Below are 19,929 nucleotides of genomic sequence, written 5' to 3'. Positions count from 1 at the left end.
CCTGTATCCCTGCCCTGCCCCCCTGGACCCCTCTCCATGTCCTGTATCCCTGCCCTGCCCCCCTGGACCCCTCTCCATGTCCTGTATCCCTGCCCTGCCCCCCTGGACCCCTCTCCATGTCCTGTATCCCCACCCTGCAGCCCAAAGACCCCCCTTCCCCCCATACCCCTAACCAGGTGTGCAGCCCAGGGAGCCCCTGAGGCGCACCCATCCTCGTGGGGACCCGCAGCCCCTGCCTGCCAGCGATGGGATTCAGGGTGCTGGTGGGTCACAGGGATCCTGCTGCATGTGCTGTGACAGAGAAATGTGGTCCAAGAGCTTCTTCAGGAAGTGGCCCCCTGAGCTGCCCTTGCCCGTGGCCCGTGACACGCAAAAATGGCTTCAAAGCCCAAAGCTGCCTCCTGTCTGAGGGGCACATGGGCCGTAGCCCCAGCTCCTGCACCCCAGCTCTCCCAGCTGCCTGCCTGGCTGCTCCCTGCTGTGACGTGGGCACCTCTGTGCTGTGGCAACCCCCGGACCGGAGCAGCGCTGGACTGCTGGCCCTTCCCTGCAGGCTAGGAAAACATTCCTGAGCTTGTTTTTCCACGGAGCCCCATAAGCAGCTTCCCAGAACAGCCCTGAATGGCAGGATAGTGGTGACAGACTGGTCTCACCTCCTTTCATGCTCCTGTGCTCAGACACAGCAAACACTGATTTCCTTGAGTATTAGACACATGGACTTTCCTGGTTTGGGAGCACTGTACAAATTGCACCTGTGTCCCAGGTTTTGCAGCACCAGGAAATCCCCCAGTCCATGGCCCACCTCGGCTTGGAGGCAGCTCATCTCCAGGCAGGTGGCGAAGCTCCTCTCCTGCCAAACCTGTTTCCCAGGCACTGCCCATCCTGCCGAGCGCCTGCCAGTGGCGCTTGTGGTGAGAAACCATTAGGCAGGATCCAAGGAGAGGAAAAAACGAAAGGATGAAAAAGGGGGAAGGAACAGGTGGGGACTAACTGTGGTGATGCCAGCTGGCGGGCGCGGTGGTGAGAGAGGATGAGGTGAACCGCAGAAGTTCTCCTTTTTTCCAGCTCACACTTGGAGAGACACGCGGGGCTACGCTCGAGGCACACTTTCCTGCAAGGAGGGAGGGCTCCTGGCCCTTCCCAGGAAAGCAGCACAGCCACAGAGAGCCACTCCTCTGGGTTTTCACCTGTTCCTTTGAGGCAGACAAGTGCAGCCAAGGCCACGACGGGGAAACCCGGGGAAATCCTTTCCGCTGACTCAGGCAGGAGGAAAAGGCTTTCCTGCTATTAAAAAAGGAAAGTGTTGGTGAACATCCACCCACCCCCCCAGCTCCAGCTCAGGATCAAGTCAGGAGCACTGCAGTGCTGGCGTGGGACTGTGGGTGAAGCAGCAGGACCAGCAGAGCTGAACCTCGCCGGCCTCTGGTGCCCCACGGGCAAGGGGCAAATCCATTCTCACCCTGCACCAAGGCCTGAGGTCAGAGAGCAGCCTCAGTCAGCTTGAAACCTTTCCAACCCCAACAAAGCGTGCCCAGCCGCATGTTAAGCCCTAAAAACATTTATTATTTCGAAATTAAACACATCCATGGGTTGCTTTTGGTGGCTCCATCCCTGCTGCAATTTGGGAGCACAGCCCTCCCTCCCCCCACCCCACTTCCCTGTTCCCACCAGCACTGCCAACCATTTCTCTCTTCCCAAAGCACAAAGTTGGATGTTTTTGGGGGGTTCTCAGTTTGCAGGAGGCCATTGCAGGGGTCCTCAGCAGCATTAGCCACACGGGTACAACTGTCCTCCCCTCAAACTCCTAATTTCTGATTCCAAAATGAACGGCTTCAGTCTCCTTCAGCCACCCGGATCAGCTTCACTTCAATCCATGGCAAAGCAAATCCAAGAGCCTCCTGGCACCACGGGAGCTCGGCTGCTGGGCACCCCTGTCCTCGCCAAATCACTTCACTGGTGATTCCCTCAGGGCTGCAGCTGAAAAACAGCATTAAAACCCAGCCAGCTCAGACGTCACCGCCTCTGCACGGCACGGTGGGGGCTGGCTGGCAGGGAAAGGCCGGGAGCCGGAGCCTCTTGCTCAGCCGGAGTGCGGAGGTTTGGATTAACGGATTGCTTTTTCCCGTTGTTTCTGGTTAGGGTGGCCATTCCCGAGCGTGGCGCCTGCTCCACAAACGCAGGTGCACCCAGCTGGCAAGGTAACAGGGAAGGAGTAAGGAAGGTTGCAAAAGCCCAGGGAAGTCCCTGGGGCAACACCATTGTCCACCTTGGGTCTCCGTTGCTGCTTCCATCCTGGAGTGCAAGTGCAGCACCGAGCTCAGCTCTCTGCCAGCAGCTGATGTGGGAGGATCGAGTTGCAGCCCTGGCCGGCTCCCAGGGACCTGAAGGTCACCTCGTACCCGGCCTGTGCCGCTGGAGAAAAGGAGTCTGTTCCCACCTGGTCGGGTGGTGAGGTTCAAGGACACCCTCCAGATGTCCGTGCCCCCCTGCAGGAAGGTGAGGAGGGTGCGAGCACCCAGCCACTGCTGAGCTGGAGGGTGCAAGGGGAGAAGAGCAAGGTGGCTTCAAGCATACAGCAGCAGGCAAGAAAAACACTTGTCAGAAAAGGGACTTGCTTTGACTAATCCTGAAAAAAAATAATGGCCATAAATTGTTATTCCTGAGCGCAGGGAAGCATAAAGATTGAAATAATCCAGTCTGAGCTGCCAAGCTGAGGGCAGGCAGTGAGTGGCAATGAAGAAGGTGTATGTTCTTCCTCTCAGGCATCACCCATAAAACAGTAGACCCCATCAAACCCCCCTTGCCCCAGCCCTGCGGCCCTGTGTGCCCCAATGTGGCCAGTGGGGTGGGCAGGATGGCACTGAGGGCTCTGCCCCGGGCTGCTCTTTGTGCTCCCAGGGCCCCCGTGCCTGTGCAGACGCTGCTGGTGCTGGGGCAGGCGCTGTGCCCGGTGCTGTCCGCACCCGCCGCCACAAAGCCGCTTTGTGCGGGGCCAGCCGGGCACGTCTCCCGCCTCCTCCCCACTCCGTGGCCCCTGTCTCCCTCCATGCTGCCTGTCCTCTCACAGCCCAGGGAGGAAGGCAGGGCCACACCAGGGCAGGGCACAGCCCCTGTGACCCCCGCCACGTCCTCCCACCATCTCCTTCATCCCCAGCTCCTTCATCTTCCCCATGGCCTCCCGGTGGGTCGCATCCCCCCAAACCTCTCACCACACTGGGACAGACCCTTCCCTGGAGTGGGAACTGGGCAGCCCAGACTCTCTGGTGAGGCTGGCTGCCCCGCCTCCCCCCAAGAAGTACATCACCCTGGTAGATCTCCCAGCCCTTTTATTCACTCGGCAGCCAGCAGCCATCACATCCAGTCGGCAGGAGAATCGTGGCCCAGGAAGCTGTGAAACCAGTCCCAGCACTCCACAGGGTGAGCGATGTGGTTGGGGCTGTTAGATTCTCCCATGCCGTTCCCAATCCTAAAATAACCCCTGTAGGCACCAACCTCCTTGCAGAGGGGCTTCTGAATCACAGCTAAAAGATCCCCTTTCAGTTAAAAGATCCTCTCCATTATCGTGTCCAAGAGTTAAGAGTTCCCCTCCTGACCGCATCCCTGCTTCCCCCCCTCCCCAAAAAGCCCCCAAGCAGTTAGAGCAGAAATTCAATGAGCAGCCAACACAAGATGGGCAGAAGGAAAGAGTCCACGTGCAGGAGGCCAAGCCTTGTGCCTTGCAGGTGGGGGGCAGGTCTCAAGACTCCTTTCACCGGGTGATGCTTTTCTGTCCCTTCGCTCCTGCCCTGCATCTGCAAGAGCCCCAAAGGCAGCTTCCGCCTGCCATAGGAAGCGTCCAAATTCCCAAGACAAGGGCAGCGCTGCTGGTCACGGCATCCAGGCCTTGGGGCGAGCAGCAAAGCTGCTTCCCGGGGAATAATTCAACCGCCCAGCAGGAAAAGCCCAAGGACCCCTTGAGGATCCCCGCTCCCTCCAGGGTAGACTGCGGCCTGTGCCTCAGTTTCCCCACAGGGAGCAGCACTAAAAGCACGGGGATTAATGACACGGCCCCTCCCCTCCCCGTCCCCCTCCTTCGCTGTCAGCTGCCCTCTGAGAGGGTGGGCAAGGAGCCCCAGCGGCACCCAAGACCCCCCGCTCCGTGCTCGCCTTCAGGGGCTCTCGGCCAGGCCGGTGGCCGTGCCGGTGGCCGGGCTGGGCTTGGCGAGCTGCCGCAGGTCCCGCGCAGACCTCACGGCCCACTGGGCCAGCTCCCGCAGCACGCCCAGGCCCCGCAGCTTCTGCTCGAAGAGGCTGAGGCGCGGCGGGGGCGGCGGCCCGTCCCCCTCCTCGCCGGGGATCCCGCGGCTCTCCAGCCGCAGCAGCTCCTCGAGGTGGTAGGCGAAGGCCGAGACCTGGAGCAGGACGGCTGCCAGTGCCCGGCCCAGGCCCGCGTCGGCCTCACCCAGCTGCTCCCGCTGCTCCTCCAGCATCTGGGCCAGCAGGGCGCGGAAGGCGCGGTAGGCCGCCAGGTTCTCCAGCAGCCGCTGCGTGCCCGTCTGCTCGTCCCAGCGCTCCACCGCCGCCAGCGGCACCCCCTCCAGCGCCGCCACGGTGGCCGAGGCGTCCAAGCCCTGCTGCTCCACCTGCAGGGTGAGACCCGCCGGGGATCAGCGGAGGCAGGAGCCGCAGCCCTGAGCCCTGCAGGTGTCGGGGCAGTGCAAGCTGTCCGAGTCTCGCCCAGGTGCGTCGGCAGGCCCCGATCCAGCAGCACTCCGTGCCCCATCCCTGCCAGGGGTCACAGTCCTGCCGCTGCCCAGGTCCCACCAGTGCTCCCAGCCTCGCGGCTGGGAAGGATCGGGGCAAACTCACGTAGGTGTCCAGGAGGTCGACGACGTCCGCGCGCATCTTCCCGGCCAGGCGGATGCCACGGCTGCAGAGGTCGCGGCGCCGGAGGGCAGTGGAGGGGCTGTCTGCGGCCGCCATGGTCCGGGCAGCTGTCACGGCCACCAGGCTCCGGCCGCAGCACCCGCCCGGCCCGGCGAGGACAATCCCTTGCTGAGCTGGTGCATTCCAGCCGGGAGCTCCGCTCACACGTCCGCTGGCCTGGCTCTCCCCCTCTTCCGTGCCTGGGGCTTGGCACCGCGCTGCAAATTCCCGCCTCTGGGATCAACAGCGACAGATTATTTCCCTAATTCCCCCACACATCGCTACTCCAAGTGCCTTGCCCAGAAGCGTCTGGCTCGGCAGCAACAGGCTCCCAGCCCCGGCTGACCCACTCCTCCCTCCCAGCCACACAGTGAGATTAGCAGCACGCTAATCCCTCGACTCATTCCAGAGCTCGGGAACCCACTGCCGGGAAGAGGTGAGCAAAGCCCGGACATTGCTCAACACCTCAGCCCTGGCAGCCGGCTGGGGCCTGAGCGGGCGAGCAATGCTCGAGGGCAGCCCCCAGGCTGGACATGGCACAGCAGCCCCAGGCCAAACTGCAAACCAAACCCCTGGCAAAACGATCTGTCACTTCTAACCCCGCTCTCCCAGAGGGGTCCTGCCCTAAAGAGGGGCTGCAGATAGGGAAAGATGTCCCAGCCACCCCAGGACAACACCGGCCACCCCACAGGTGAGCTGCACGCATCAAGACAAAAACAGTCCTTCGGGCTGGGTTGGTTTTTCCTCAGTATGTTTTATTTTGGTTATGCATTACCCAGAGCAAGAGGGAAAAAAACCCCAGGAGTTGAAAAGCAGCTTCCCATGAATTCCACAGTGTGCCTGGCTGGGGGTCCCAGGGCTGGGGGGTCCCCATACACCCAGCAGCCTCCCTGCCACCCCGTGGCTACTGCAGAAGCTGCTGAGCTTGGGGAGCCCCTGGCCACAGTAGCCCCCAGTCCCAGCCCGGTGGCCCAGGGTCCCCGGAGTGCTGCCCGTGCCAAAGGGCCCCATGCCCCCTCCGATCCCTCCCAGGGAGGAGAAAAAAAAATAAATACAGGGGAAAAAAATACAAAAAAGTTTATTGCAAACTACTACAATAATTTATTGAAGCAAACTGCATGCGAGTGAAGGAGAGACATCGAGGGGAGGAGGAGCTGCAGGAGGGCTGTGTCAGTTTTAGAGCTTCAGAGGGGCATGGGAAGGGAGCTACACATCTCTCCTGCACCAGGGGCGAGCAGGCTGTGGTTAGAGGACAGACAGGCACCTGGCCATGGCCAGAAAAAGAAAAGGGACAGCTACAAGAGGTGTCATGGAAGGATGGGGGGGGGGGGGAGCGAAAAGGATCAGAGGTGTCCAGGCCGGGAAGCAAAGGAAATGTTCGATTTTGCATCCCAGAAGTGCAGCCGGGGGCAAACCCTGCTCCGCTGGGGTGGATGTGGGATGAGGCAGCCTCCCCCAGCCCCGAGCCCAGCGCCAAATGCTGGGTCACCAGAGGTCAGCAAGCCCTTGGCCCAAAGGCGTTTTAGTGCCATCCCTCGACCAACCAACCCCCGAGCTCTCCTTTAGTGTCCGCGCAAGGCTCTGCCCACCCCGCACCTCCCCCGGGCACAGGGCCCAGCAGAGACGCAGCTCCAGCAGCCCCGAGGGCCGGCAAGTGTCCCCAGAGAGAAGCCCCGCACTGAACTGAACTGCTGGCCTCTAGTCTAGCTGCCCCTCTCCAGTCTGCAGGGGGAGGGGACCAGCTGCCACCCAGAACGTTTCCTGCTGGAAACCACAGTAAAGCAATCCAAGCGAGACGCTGGATCATCCCAACTGAAGGAAGCTTAACACCATTCCAACGCGGAGCTGCCACCAGGTGTGCTGCTGGGCCCTCACCCCAGCCAGGCTGCTGCCACAAGGCACAGGACACGCAACTGCTCAGCCTCGATCCGCCCCAACACCAGGAAGTGCTTCAACTTGCTCTGACAAAGGTATCAGTGTAAGGGGGAAGGGGAGGAGGGAGGGGGCAAACCAGGACAAACGGCCCAAGGAAAGCCGTCATGTTTGGGCCACAGCTGGATTTCCAGGCATCACAGGGGACAGAGTGGGTGTTCAGAGTCAGTTTCCTGTTAATCCAGTTAAATTCCGCGTTTTTATTGCGGTTTTCCAGACCCCAGGTACCCGACTTCAACAAGCTGCTGTGTGCTACAGACCAACTCAGCTGATCTTGTGCTCAGACAAGATACTTCAGCCCTGCTCCCAACCCCAGAAACCAACCAAAAAACAAGCAAACGAAAAAAGCCAGGTTATTCTTCACCTCTTCCAAAACCGCTACGAATTCAAGGCCACTGAATCTCCACGCAAAGTTTCAGAGAAGAGCAAAAAAAAATCCAAGTCTCCATAGCAGACACATCTTATCCTATGTAAACTTTTCCAAGGGCTCAAAGCTGCCCTAACTACACCAGCAGGCAACGCCTGACCCACCACGTTTCAGGGAAAGCTGGGGTGTCTGTGCAGAAGAGAGAAGCTTTCAGAACATGGCTACACAACACCACCCCCCCCCCCCCAAAACGGGGGCGGGGAGAGAAGCTGACAGCCCCTTAGTCCCCTGTCAATCTATTGCCTTGGATAAACAAGCCTGAGAAAACCATATCCAGTCCCTGCTTAACTGCATCTTTGTCTAGACCTGGAAAGGAGAGGCAGAGTCGGATGAGGAGCGCCACGTCCCCCAGCAGCAAGCAGCGCTCGGCTGTCCCGAGTCACAAGGACAAGCTCCTGGCTAAACACGTCCTTCCCCGAAAGGCTGGAGGCAAAACGGGCATGTAATGCGAGGAGCTCACCCGGAGCTGGGAGGGAGGGAGGGACAGCCCATCACTCACCTCATCCTCCTGCTAACACGCTGCTGCCGAGACTCCCACTGCACACAGGCTCTTCTCCAGGGGCTCTCCCTCTACTCTGGAAGAGCTGCGAGACACATCTGACTCCAGAGCGCTGCCTTCACCTCGGCTCTCCCAGCTGCTGGCACGCCGGCACTGGAGCTCCCTGCACTGGAGCCTACTGGGAAACAGCCTGAACCCCTTCCACCCCCGCCCCCTAAGAACAGAACTAAAAAATACCGACCCTTTTTTAAACAATAAATAAGGAATCTTGTTACCACAACACAAAAACGAAGCATGTTCAAAGTGCAAATTACTGTCGTCAAACTGGGATGCTCCTCCTCGCCTCTCCCACGCAGGGCTCCTGTAGCCCCCGGGCCTCTCCGAGCAAACACGATCTACGAGCCAGGGCGTTCCCTCCCTCCACTTCCTGCCAGGGCTGGAGCAGGGGAGCGCGGTGGGAGCGGGACGTGCGCTGCTGCTTCACAGCTCACCCTGCCGAGGGGCTAAAGTGCCAAACTCCCAGCCCCGGCAAGGAAGGAGGAGACTGCAAGGACCAGAGTGCAGCGGTGCATAGAAGTCGGGGCCGGGGGCAGAGGGAGTCCTAAGGAACTTCTCCGGAGCATGTCCAATGCCTTTTTGTTTGCCAGCGGGGCCACGCCAAGGAGCCAGAAAGGCAAATGCTTTGGGGTAGAGCGAAGGGTTTCGGCAGTGCCCCCTCCCTTGGAGAAATCCACCGCTCAATCCAACTTGCTCTGGCAACGGCAGCACGTGCCCCTTTCCACAAAGGGGCCGTGGGAGAGAGAGAAGTGGTTGGGAGAAAGAGGATGTGCTGTGATCCGCGCTGGAGGGGAGCAGACCCTTCAGTTATTTACTAGTATTGTAAGTTTTGTTTAACTTTCCTCTCTTTCAGTAAGTGCCTCCTCCTTTTTTTTTCTTTCCTTTTCCTTTTAAATACAGAGTCCCAACTGTCCCAGCACCCGGGTGCTCCCCCGCCACTAGGGTCCAGTGGAATCTGAATCTTCGATGAGCACCTCTGTGCTGGCTCCCAGCATCTCTGTGTTCATGACCAGCCCCTCTGGGTTCGCGCCGCTGCCGCTGCCCACGAAGAGCTTGCCGTCGGCCACCAGGCTCACGCGCTCTGCCCCGCCACAGTAGGGCTTTGGCATCCCCTCCGAGCTCAGCAGCAGGCAGTCTGCTGGGGGAGCACTGCCCAGGGGGTCGGGGAGCAGCGGGAGGCCCTGGCCATCCGTGGGCGGCACGATGGCCTCGGGATTAGTGCCCAGGATATCCGTGCTGGTGATCAGGGCACCCGCGTTGGCAGCCAGTGCTTCAGCAATGAGCACTTCGGGGTGGCTCTTGGCTTTGTGGGCCACGACGCTGTCCTTCTTCTCGAATTTCTTGCCACAAATATTGCAGGAGAACTGGTAGAAGGAATCTGCATCGTGCTTCTTCATGTGCCAGTTGAGGGAAGCCTTCTGCCGGCAGGTGAATCCGCAGATCTCGCACCTGCGAGGGGACAGCGAGGAGGTCACAACAAAGGGACGTCCACACATGCTCATAGGGACAGCAGTAGCGAGGTGGCAGCCCAGGAAAACAGCAGGGGCTCGCTCATGTCACTGCAGCTCCTGCTCTGGTTTTACCTACTGAGGGCTTACGTTCCCCAGATCTGCACCGAGACACTGCCCCGAGGAGCAGCTGACACAAGCGTGCGTTCAAAGAGAGCCGGGACACCAGGAACAGGCTCCGGCCCTGACTTCAGGGCGGCTCTGCAACGGGAGTTTCGGGGGTCCCTCAGAGCAGGAGGGCGAGGCACAGGCAGAGGTACTCACTGCAAGGGCTTCTCGCCCGTGTGGATCATCCGGTGCACCGCCAAGTTGTGGGAGCTCTTGAAGGCCCGGGCGCAGTACTCGCAGATGTAATCCCTTTGATCTGAAAGACAGCAGCAGTTGCAGCATTGCTCTCCCACAGACCTGCTCCCTTTCCCAATGCTCAGGTGGTGCAGTAAAGCTGCCCAAGAAGGAGCAGAACTACAAGTTCTGGGAGGCACAGCAAAGGAGGAGGTGTCCCACGACACACCGCAGCCGCTAATCTGGAGAGGCGAGGCATGATTAAGACTCTGCTAAGAGCTAATTATCCACGCTGACCAACACTGAAAGACTGGTAAATTGGGATAAATCTTTATCTGTAGACGTTTATTCCTCTACAGAGCCCCTGAGTGATGTTTGCCAGAAGGAGAATTAAAACCCCTGTAGTCTATCTCTTTCATTTCCTTAGAAGATGTTAATCCAGAAGACAGCAATACCCTGCTGCTGCAAATCTATGCCACCTGACTTGGCTTCACCCTCCCCAGAAGTCCTAGAGGCTTTTCCCTTTTTCCCCCTGTCTGTTCACTGACCTGAAGAGGAGTTTGTGTCTATTTCCCACCCCCCTGTACCTGTGTGATGTTTGGCATGCCGCAGGAGCTGCTTCTGGAGCCGGAACAGCCGACCGCAGGAGGGATGAGGACACACGTATTTTTTCTTCAGTAAGTGCTGATATTTTATGTGATGCTGGAAAGAAAAAGTGGAAGTTTGCAGACTGTACACGGCTGAGTGAACAGCTGAGCTTCATTCAAGTTTAGATCTCCACTGGAAAATAAAACACACGTGGACCTGCAACCTGACAGACACTCACACACACGGCCGCAACTGGCCACAATTAAGTCTTCCAAAACAACGATGTCAGGAAGGGGTGTGAGTGCCAGTGGAGGCTTAGCTGCCCGTTCCAAGCACCCCTTCCGTGCCGTCCCACGTGCCACAGAGGAAGTGAACACCTCCACCAACCTGCAGGTACCGTGGGTGAGCCAGGACCGTGCCGCAGCCTTCCATCTCACAGCGGACATACTGGATCGGAGGCTTCTTCCTGGGAAATCGGCAAGGAGAGGGCCAGAGTGCTTGGCTGCTTATATGATCAGGTGATTCTATAGATAAAGGTTCTATATACATTCTACTTAGAATCACAATTCTCTGTGTCTGTGAGGGGCTGACGCCTCTGATGCCACAAATAACAAGTGCAAGCACAGCAGAGAACTATTGCTCCAAAACCCCTGCCTGGGCTGTGACAGAGCTGCTGTCCAAGAGCCACCTCCTGTCCTGGCACTACTCGAGGGCTCTCCCTAGAGCTGGGAAAACCTCAGGAGACACAAAACCTTACTGCTGGGCAATACCACAGGAGGGATCGACTGAGAAGTGGGGAGGGGGCTGGTTCACTTGGAAGGAATCAAACCCACATCCACAGGGGAAGGAAAAGAGGGAAGACAAGGCATGCTGCTATTTTTGGTTTTTATTCCCTTTAAGGCAGAGAGATGGCTTTGGGACAAACCACATCTGCATGCAGGACACAAGGGAAGCAAGTCTGCAGAACAGAACTGGGCTGAGAGCATCACTTACCTTCTCTTGGGCAGCCTTGGGCTCTTGTCATCCTTTCTCCTCCTTCCCCTCCTGTAACAGGGATACAGAAACAGGACTGAGAGAAGCTTCTTTACATTAGCAGTGGGCAGAGACTTTGAAGTGTATGCTGTATTGCCTCATTAACTACATGGTCTAGAAAAAAAACTGAGTGCAAGCTGGAGACAGATTCAGAGGACAGAGAATTCCAGAGAAATAAATGCTCCACGTGGTCTGCCCTCTCAATCCTTCCTGCTTCCTAATGCATTTTTCATAAACGTGTAATTTTGCCAACGCGGTCTAGAACCAACAGTGCACCCTATTTCCTCTGCTCTGTTGGGGAACATTCCACACCGTGGGAAAACATCCATCTGCTTGATCAGGAAGAATGGGATTAATGACCCAGCAGCTATTTTACAGGCCTCTGACTTAGCCACAGCAGCTTCTGTACCTGTCAAGACAAAAATCTGGGCTCTGTCTGAGCAGACCTGTGCTCACATGTAAACTGCAGCCTCCCAAGCCACAGCTCTGCCCAGCTGGGCCTGCCTGACCCCACTGCTGCAGAGACACTTGGAGCAGATTGATGGAAGTATCTTCTAGACTCTACTGAGATGTCTGTATCGATGGCCAGCCAGGGACACGCTGAACACACACTCAGCATTCAAGCCAAGCCCTCAGAGGAGCTACAGGTTTTATTACGCACAAAAAAGTAGTGTCTGATTCAAACAACGAAAACCTCAAGCCTCAGAAAGCAGTCTCCAACAGACAAAAATATTCTCAAAATATCAGCCTCCTCACTCCTCTCCACTGTCAATCAGCAGCAGCTCAGGAACAGCAAGAGAAATTACACCAGCAGTGCACGGCAGGTCAGCAGAGGGAGCCCGGGCTGTTCCAACCACTCAGAGAGGAGCTGAGGTACGAAACCAGCTCCTTTTCCTTTTTTTCCCCTCACATTACCCCAAAGAATGGCCTTGACACAGTCACACAAACCAATCCCCCTCTGTTGCCAGGAGGAATGCTTCAGCCGTGAGTTCCAGCGGCAGCACACCCGAAGGTGTCGAGCCACTGGCGACTGACTGGGTGGCAAAAGTTTGTTGTTTTACTTCTCAAAAGCAAGGGGAAAACAGCCGATTTTCCTGAGCTCCGGTGTACTCCCATATGTACAAAAAGGACACTTAACCACACACACAAGGTATTCCAGTGACAAGATATCCCAGTGTCTGCCCCCAGCACACAGCAGGAATGCTGCCCTCTCACACTGGCTTTTGGGATGCACTTCAGGCATCACAATAGAACCCACTGTAAGGACACCCTGAAGTATTTCCCACTGTGTGGTCACACCCAGGGAGGCTGACTAACCACAGGATGATGAAAAACCCCTCCACTTAAGCTAAACTCTGAATTTTTGTGGCTGAACACAGGCAAGATGTGAGGGCACAGGATAAACAGTGCTGCCCCATCAGCTCTCAGGCCCAGAGGGGGAGGAGGAGGCGGGGGCAACCAACAACAATTAAACACTGTTGTACACCAGCAAGAATGCAAAATACACAGCACACACACTGGCATGTGTATCTGCAGAGTTTACTCACTTCCTTGGTGGCTCTTCATCCTCCTGAAACTCGTTCTCTTCTTTCACTTCCACTTTAATCTCCTTCTGCCTTTCTTTTTCCTCTTTCCCCTTGCTAGCTTTTCTCCTTTGCTTTGGTGCTTCCCTGCAAAGACACAAATACAACACATTACTCCAATACTCTTCCCACTGCCTGCTTTTTACAAAGACTTAAACAAAAACTGGACCCAAGTTCAGGTCTATTCTTCAAGTGCTGCTTTCAAGCAGAAGTAAGAACCAGGCTTAAGGAAGCACCCAGCAGCCAGCAAGGCTCTAAAGGCTTCAGTCCAGAGAGAAGAACAGTTCTGGCCAATGCAGGCAATGTCTAGAACCAGATCAACTAGCACAGGTGCTTTGGGGCATATTAAGCTAATTCAGGTAACATGCCCATTATTTTTTTTGGTCTAAATCCCCAGTAAATCCATAATCCAATATACTTCTCTAGGTGGGGCTTGTAGGTCTCATCTCTGGGATCATCTTTGAAGGGAACTTCTTCCTCACTGATGAGCATCTCATCATCATCGCTGCTGGGAGAAAAGGAGAAGAGAGGATTTTGGCAGCAACAGCTTGGACACTACTGCAAGAATGCCTGTGCACCATGCCCCAGGATGGGAAGGACACTGTTACACAGCACTTCCTCATCCCGCAGGACTGGGAAAAGGTTGCACAGCTTGCACTGACCAAGGAGCACAGCGACAACCAAAACAGGCGAGAGCAGTGTCCCCTCCTGAAGCCACCCACCCACGGCAACACAGCTAGCAGGTGGAATGCCCAGGTCAAATCTTACTATCCGTTTCTCTACAGTATCTCCTGACATCTGCAGTGCACGCTGGAAATGCAAAGGCCAGGGACCAAAGGACACAGAGCTACAGTGGGTCCCACAGGACGTTTCACACAAACGTTTTATTTTCAAGCAACTCAGGCCCGAAGAAACACCACAAAATGACGTATCCTACCTGACTCCATCTGGACACTGATGCTCTTCTGTGACCACTGAAAGGAAAAGTCACCATTAGGTTTCAAAGTGTGTTCGCTGCAGTGAGCTCATCTGTCTCACGGCTCCGTCGGCATTCAGAGCTGGGAGTGCTGGTGGCAGAAGGCACCCGTGACAAGCAGCACCACGCCAGCACCAGCCACACGCCCAGAGTGACCCCGCAGCCGTGCCCGGGCCTTCCGTGCCACGTACCGTACTCCAGCTGGTCGGCGTTGGGCTCCGACTTGCAGACGAGCTGCAGGGAGCTCGCCTTGGATCTGGAGGCGCGGGAATTCTCGGAGTCACGCTGGCGAGCGGCGGCCGCCGTCCGGCTGCTGCGCCAGCTCCGGCTGGGCCGGGCCGTGCCCACGGGAGAGCCATGGCTGAGCACGCTGGACACTTCCTCCTCTTCCTTCTCTTCTTTGGGAGCTGAAACAGCCGTTGCAGTCTCTTTCATCATAGTAGAAAAAATGCCTAAATCCTGTCATTAAATCACACCTTAAATCACGGCGGCCCCTGCCCACTGTGGGAACCTGCTCAGCCTTCTCTGCTGAGCCAGGACACTCCCCAGGCCCTTACCTCAGAAAACCTTCCCTTAAAACTCTCCTCACATTCCCTCTAAGGAAAGACACTACTATTTAAAAGCTGCTTATATTTTCCCTCGGATAAAGGCTTCTAAGACAACGATATGCTGGCTCTAAGCACAACAAAAGAGACACTCATAAACCTCAGCAAGTGCTTTATGAAAGGCCAGCTTCAAAGTCAGGCCATGTGAAAAGTCATGTTGAGAGAATCCCCCAAACATATACTTCACTGGAGTTGTACACCTGGCAACATCCCTGAGGGATCTGAGCCGGATGTGTCTGGTGCTGCGCTAAAGCAAAAGGCATCACCAACGCTCTTAGCCTGAGGTCTCCACGCTTATTTACAGCTTGTACAGGTGGTTTCCTTTTGGCTCATGGCTGGTCTCCAAACATGCTTTGGCAAGATAACAGAGCTGGCTGAAATGTCTTGTGAGCAAGTCAATCCCTTAAAAACTAAAATTCCCAAGTACAGTTCATTCGATCTCACTTTTTGGTGCTTGCTGTGACACTGGGCCTCCAGGAACTCAATGCCTTTTGTAATGTTACGGATGATCACAGAATGGTTTGGGCTGGAAGGGACCTTAAATCTCACCTTATTCCAACCCCTGCCACTAGTTCAGGTTGCCCCAAGCCCTGTCCAACCTGCCCTGGAACACTTCCAGGGATAGGGCATCCACAGCGTCTCTGATCCCTCCCAACCTGCAACATCCAGTTTTGCATCAAGCCTTCTGAGCCAAACGATCCTTTTTCTCCTAGCATGTAGTTTGCTTTGCATTACTCGCTGTCTGATCCTCGATTAACAGGGTGGGAATAAGCAACATTTGGCTGGAAAAGTCTGACTGGAATCCCAGATGTGAGGCATAACATTCTGTTGTAAACCATCAAGTTGATGTCTTACACGTATAAACCTCAGCACCAGAGCATGAACTGCACCTTCTTGGCTTTCTTTAGCAGACCTCAAGGTGTGACTGCTGCCATGTTCTCAGTCCTCATGGTGAACATCTCAGGTTTTTGAACGCTAAATCAAACCCAAAGACACTTGAAACCATCCTCTAGAAACTCCCCCCCCAACCACTACCGTGTTGCCAGGGATAGCACACGCTGCTGCTCTGGAAGAGCTGTATTCCCTTGGGAGATCACGCATTCAGCTGATTACTCATCACTGTAAAAATCAGGCTCGCAGGTCTGAAGCAGACCTGCCTCAGAACACACCTGGACAGAGCACACCCCTCACCCAGCAGCTCTGCTTCCTTCCTCTGAAGTGAAGGTCTTTGATAAGCCTTTTCCCAGGATGTCTCCTTCCTACTTCCTCTGCTTCAGCACGGCTATCGAACAGATTCAGGGCATTTTTACGCGCTGAGAATACCCAGGTACGTCCCAAACCCCACCCGGAGATGCATCAAGTATTTACTTTGCAGCAGAACTCACAGAGTGATACAGAGCTGTGAGCTGAAAAACCTTCCAACTCTAGACCCTCCCAACATGGTCCCTATCCAAGCAGTCAGGGCTGCACCAAGAAACTTCTCTCTGTCAAGTGTTCAGCTGCAGGAACAGCTGGAATCAGCAATCACCAAGGCTTTGCCCAAAATATGGGAAGTCCTAGATTTGGAATCAATTTTTGCCTCTTTTTCCTTCACAAAAAAACAGATTAAAAATTGTCAGCAAACACCAGTCCCTGAGAGAAGGGACAAGAAAAGGAAACCTGGAAGGACACTAGCAGTGAAGTTGTGGCTTTGTTTAGACAACCAAAAGACAAGACTCTGGGCACTGCTCTGCTTTTCAACAGAGCTGAACTTTGACTTAAAAGGCATTTGAAAGCATCTTACTGACCCTGCAGACAATCTCAGAAAAGACCTGTGTGCAATTAAGTGAAAGGAAAATAAACTACTAATTGCTAAGTTAAAAAGCTGTTATGAAAATAAATGCACCACGACATACGCACGCCTCTGAGATTTAAGGCAGCAACCACACAGCAGATAAGGCACCAAACAGCTGCTGTTATAACGGCATGGACAAAAATGAAACTCAGGAAAAAAATCCAAGTGCAAAGCTCCATCCAAAGGGCTCTTCCCCACCAGAGCACTGCAGAACTGTACAGCTGGGACACAGGAAAACCCTTGGAAGGTTTGGGCAGTCTGAGCTATTCAAATTCAGAGCATTTTTATAAGGCTTGGTTTTAAGTAATGACATTTCTCTCTCCAAACACTGACAAAGCCTTAAGGGAAAGCAATCACTCCCAAAAGGAGCACGAAGCATTAAGAATAAAACACTGAGGTATAATGTGAGTCCTCTATGCACAAACCCATTTGGTACTACCTGAGTCTCAAAATTTTTTGGTTTTCTTTTATATCTGCCGAGCCTGACTGTTTTCCTAGCCAAACCCCTGGATTTGAGAACAGGCTTCCAGGGAGGTGACTCTCCTGACTAAAATGAAAACGATTCCCACAAGGATACAGAGCGCTGTGAGAAGTCAGACGTGAATTCTGCTACACAGCGACTGCAGCTACACAAATTCGTTTGTAAGCTGAGATTAAACGTTCTACTTATGCATCCAGTATTCCTGTGGGCACACGTTGGGAAATCCTGCCACTGCATGACTAAGCAGGCGGCAGGGAATAGCCAGGGAGCAGGGGCTGACACTGCAGCTGCCCCCGTGCACGCCGCTGTGGTGACAGTCACACTGGGGCTGTGGCACAACACGCACCTTCGGCTCTCATCTCCCTGTAATCTCCCCGCCAGACCTGCACAGCCAGAACTCCCCAGGGGATGCTGGGGAAGCCTGATCCCACGGCTCTGTACAGGGAATATTCCAAACTAGATTTAGCAGTTGATAGTAAAGGCTAATACTGCAGTGCAAAAAAATCAATTCCATTTCAGGAAACAGTAGCACACAATTCCAAGCCCTCACCAGAAGCACTCAGCACCTTATCCCAGCTCCAAGCCAGGTGAAAGGACAAACGGGATTGTGCCTTCCAGGCGCACAGGGGACTCCTGGCTACCAAAAGCCCTGTTGTGCAAGGAAAGCTGCTGCTTGCTTACACTGCTCTGGCTCCTTCAAAAACTTCTGCTAAAGCCCAACAGGAGGAGCAGGGAGAAGCTCCTCTCCAGCTCCTGCACAACCTGTCCAAGGAGGACGCTCCTGGCCCGTTTCCAGGTCCTCGCCAACCAGCACAAGGTGCACAAGGGCTCCATCCAGCGTGCAGCCAAGACACAGGAGTGCAGCTTCCCCACTCCTGTGCTTCTGCAGACTGAAAAACAAACCAGAAACAAACAAACACCCCCCCACCCCGATCTCCTCTGGCCCAGAAGAAGTCAGCACTTCCCTGTGCCAATTTCCACGCAACTGTTCCTCCCATCATTTCGGCTGCAAATCTAATCGGGGGAAGAAAAAGAGCCCCAGAAGCTGAACAAGTGCTTTTTCCACCCTCACCTTCAAGCACAGCTGAAACTCTCAGAGCCCAAGTTAGAGGCTAAAATGCCTCGAGTGCAGAGCCCCCAAACCTGAGAATTTCAGACTGACAGCTTTCATTTCCTGGGGTAAAAATGGGAATATTCTGCCCACTTTCTACCACTACCAATAAATATTTCTGCTTAAACCAAAAAAACAACCATGACCACTGAAGTCTTAACTCTACACACAGATGAAGGTAAACTTTTTTACACCTTTCAGCAACTGTGCTTTGAAGTAAAAGGCTGAAGCTCTGACATTACGCTGCCCACCCTTTACACAGTGAGGGGTAAAAGCACAGGAGCTGGGCTCAACACACAGTAGTTAATTCTGCTTCAGTCTGTAAAAACACACCTTGCCAGCTGGAATTGTGATGGATTTCCACACCCAGATGGAATAAAGACTTGTAGGAGGAAAGCTAAAGAGTTACCAAAACACGAGAGTAACAGCAGCCTCCGAGACACAACTGCTGGCAAACAAACCCGGACAGCTCCAGCAGAACAGGGAATTCATCTGCACAGGTGTGTGACCTCCTTTCCTCAGTGCTTCATTCTGCCACAATTCTCTGGTGCCAGATCAAAAACAACACTACACAAAGCCCTTTGCTTGGACCTGTTTCAGAAGTCATCACCACGTAAGGAGCAAAGCCCTCTTTTTTTCTTTTTTTTTTTTTCTTTTTAGTTGTTTGTGGGGTTTTTTTTGGTATTTTTTTTTTAACAAGAAGTTGTTATACAGATGCACAAAGTTCACAGTTTGCACTGGAAAACAAAAGTTCTGCTCCAGGTCGCAGATCCCCACAGTCGGGGCTCTCATGTTCAGACCCTACTCACTCCCCCAGTTCTGAATAATTTTCTCTTTCACCCCTGAAGACATCAGCGTAAAAAAATCCGTAATCCACTAAAGCTAAAAAAGAACAAGTGTGAATATCTGAATGTGCCGATTTCCACACAACTTCCCCAGGTCTCTCTAGGGTCTACACCTATATTGCTGAGCACAGAACAGAAGTGAGCCCAGGATTCACCAACTACTTGGGAGTGCTGTGCAACAAGAACTGTCAGACCATGGAGCAGCCCAGCCTCACGCTCCAACAGCCCGAGTGCTTTTTGGGACAGTAAGATTTTGCAGGTTGGGCACGTGCCAACAGCAGCAGCAGCTTATCACAGTTCCACAATCTTGAGAGACACCTCAGAAAGAAACCGCACATCACTCAGCACCAAATCATTCTTTAAAAGGAAGATCCAAAAGGAGGATCTGGCTAACCCGTGGGACAGCCCGGACTTTCTAGATGGAACACAGCACGAGGAGTGAGTAATTCAGCTCTTACCTTTACCAGCGACTTTATCTGCACACCTGAAAAAACACAAAAGCAAGTGTGAGAGCCAGACTCTCTGGGATGGAGACAGACACAAGGAACTGAATGACACGGAGACGAGCCCCAACTCCCCAAAGTCCCGATGCCTCTCTGTCAGATCATTGTTTTCAACCCCTCATGCCAAGGTGCGTTACTGCAGCCGCAGGAAGCTGAAGGGAACTATAGAAATATCCAGCAGCAAAGACCCAGCCCGGCCCAGGACAGTTATGACCGACCCAGGGGGATTTCGTGCTTAGAACAGGGCAGAACAGCTGCACTTTCAAAGGCTCCGGTGTCCCGCTCAGGATCAAAGGTGCAGCGAATGCAGCATCTCCCCCGGGAAGGTGGATCCCACCGCCTCCCTCACCCAGACCTCCGGCAGACGGGGCCAGACCGCGCCGGCGCCGCGGGGCACCGGGACAGCGGCCGCTGCCCGAGGGCGCTGCGCAGCCGGCGATTCCCGGGACACTGCCCTTCCTGGGAAAGGACCGTCGGGGCCGGCCCAGCCCGGCCGGAACAAAGGGGCGGCGACGCGGGGCACCCCGAGGCGGGAGGCGGCCCCGGGGTCTGGGCCCGCTGACGCGGGTCGGGCAGAAGCCGCCCGCAGCCCCCCCCGCGCGGCCGTGACCCCCGGAAGGCACGGGCGGAGCCCGGCGCTGCAGGGACTCACCCGGCCCGGGGGGCCTTCCTGGCCGCGGGCGGCGTCTCGGCGGCGGGCTGCTCGGCGGCCGGCCGCGCCCCGGGGCTGCTCCGCCGGCGCCGGGGATACTCGGCCTTAC

At 55.2% G+C, this 19,929-nt stretch overlaps 2 protein-coding genes across 3 annotated transcripts in view; both read right to left on the bottom strand.

The window, feature by feature from the left end:
• Positions 1 to 3,309: 3,309 nt before the first annotated feature.
• Positions 3,310 to 7,853, bottom strand: CNTF (ciliary neurotrophic factor). Its single transcript, XM_042021284.1, has 3 exons — positions 7,764 to 7,853; positions 4,849 to 5,139; positions 3,310 to 4,622 (listed from the first exon to the last, which is right to left on the bottom strand). The coding sequence occupies exons 2-3, from the start codon at positions 4,960 to 4,962 to the stop codon at positions 4,149 to 4,151; spliced, it is 588 nt and encodes a 195-aa protein (XP_041877218.1). The 5' UTR covers positions 4,963 to 5,139; positions 7,764 to 7,853; the 3' UTR covers positions 3,310 to 4,148.
• The window catches only part of ZFP91 (ZFP91 zinc finger protein, atypical E3 ubiquitin ligase), a 16,491-nt gene continuing 2,528 nt past the window's right edge, over positions 5,967 to 19,929 (bottom strand). Inside the window, exons 3-12 of one of the 2 annotated variants that reach the window (XM_042021281.1) lie at positions 19,124 to 19,149; positions 13,981 to 14,196; positions 13,751 to 13,787; positions 13,232 to 13,321; positions 12,778 to 12,900; positions 11,192 to 11,242; positions 10,586 to 10,664; positions 10,198 to 10,312; positions 9,593 to 9,692; positions 5,967 to 9,269 (exon numbers count right to left, since the gene is read on the bottom strand). In XM_042021281.1, coding sequence (XP_041877215.1) covers positions 8,759 to 9,269; positions 9,593 to 9,692; positions 10,198 to 10,312; positions 10,586 to 10,664; positions 11,192 to 11,242; positions 12,778 to 12,900; positions 13,232 to 13,321; positions 13,751 to 13,787; positions 13,981 to 14,196; positions 19,124 to 19,149 — 1,348 coding nt within the window. In that variant the 3' untranslated portion in view covers positions 5,967 to 8,758. The remainder of the gene's footprint in view (positions 9,270 to 9,592; positions 9,693 to 10,197; positions 10,313 to 10,585; positions 10,665 to 11,191; positions 11,243 to 12,777; positions 12,901 to 13,231; positions 13,322 to 13,750; positions 13,788 to 13,980; positions 14,197 to 19,123; positions 19,150 to 19,929) is intronic. The other variant, XM_042021282.1, reaches the window with a different exon arrangement.

The sequence above is a fragment of the Corvus kubaryi genome, unplaced genomic scaffold (genome assembly GCF_017639235.1).
Source record: "Corvus kubaryi isolate FWS band 111438036 unplaced genomic scaffold, C.kubaryi_AGA036_p1.0 37130, whole genome shotgun sequence".
NCBI classification, from domain to species: domain Eukaryota; kingdom Metazoa; phylum Chordata; class Aves; order Passeriformes; family Corvidae; genus Corvus; species Corvus kubaryi.
The sequence above is the reverse complement of the archived record's forward strand: the minus strand, read 5'-3'. Positions and strand labels throughout refer to the sequence as shown.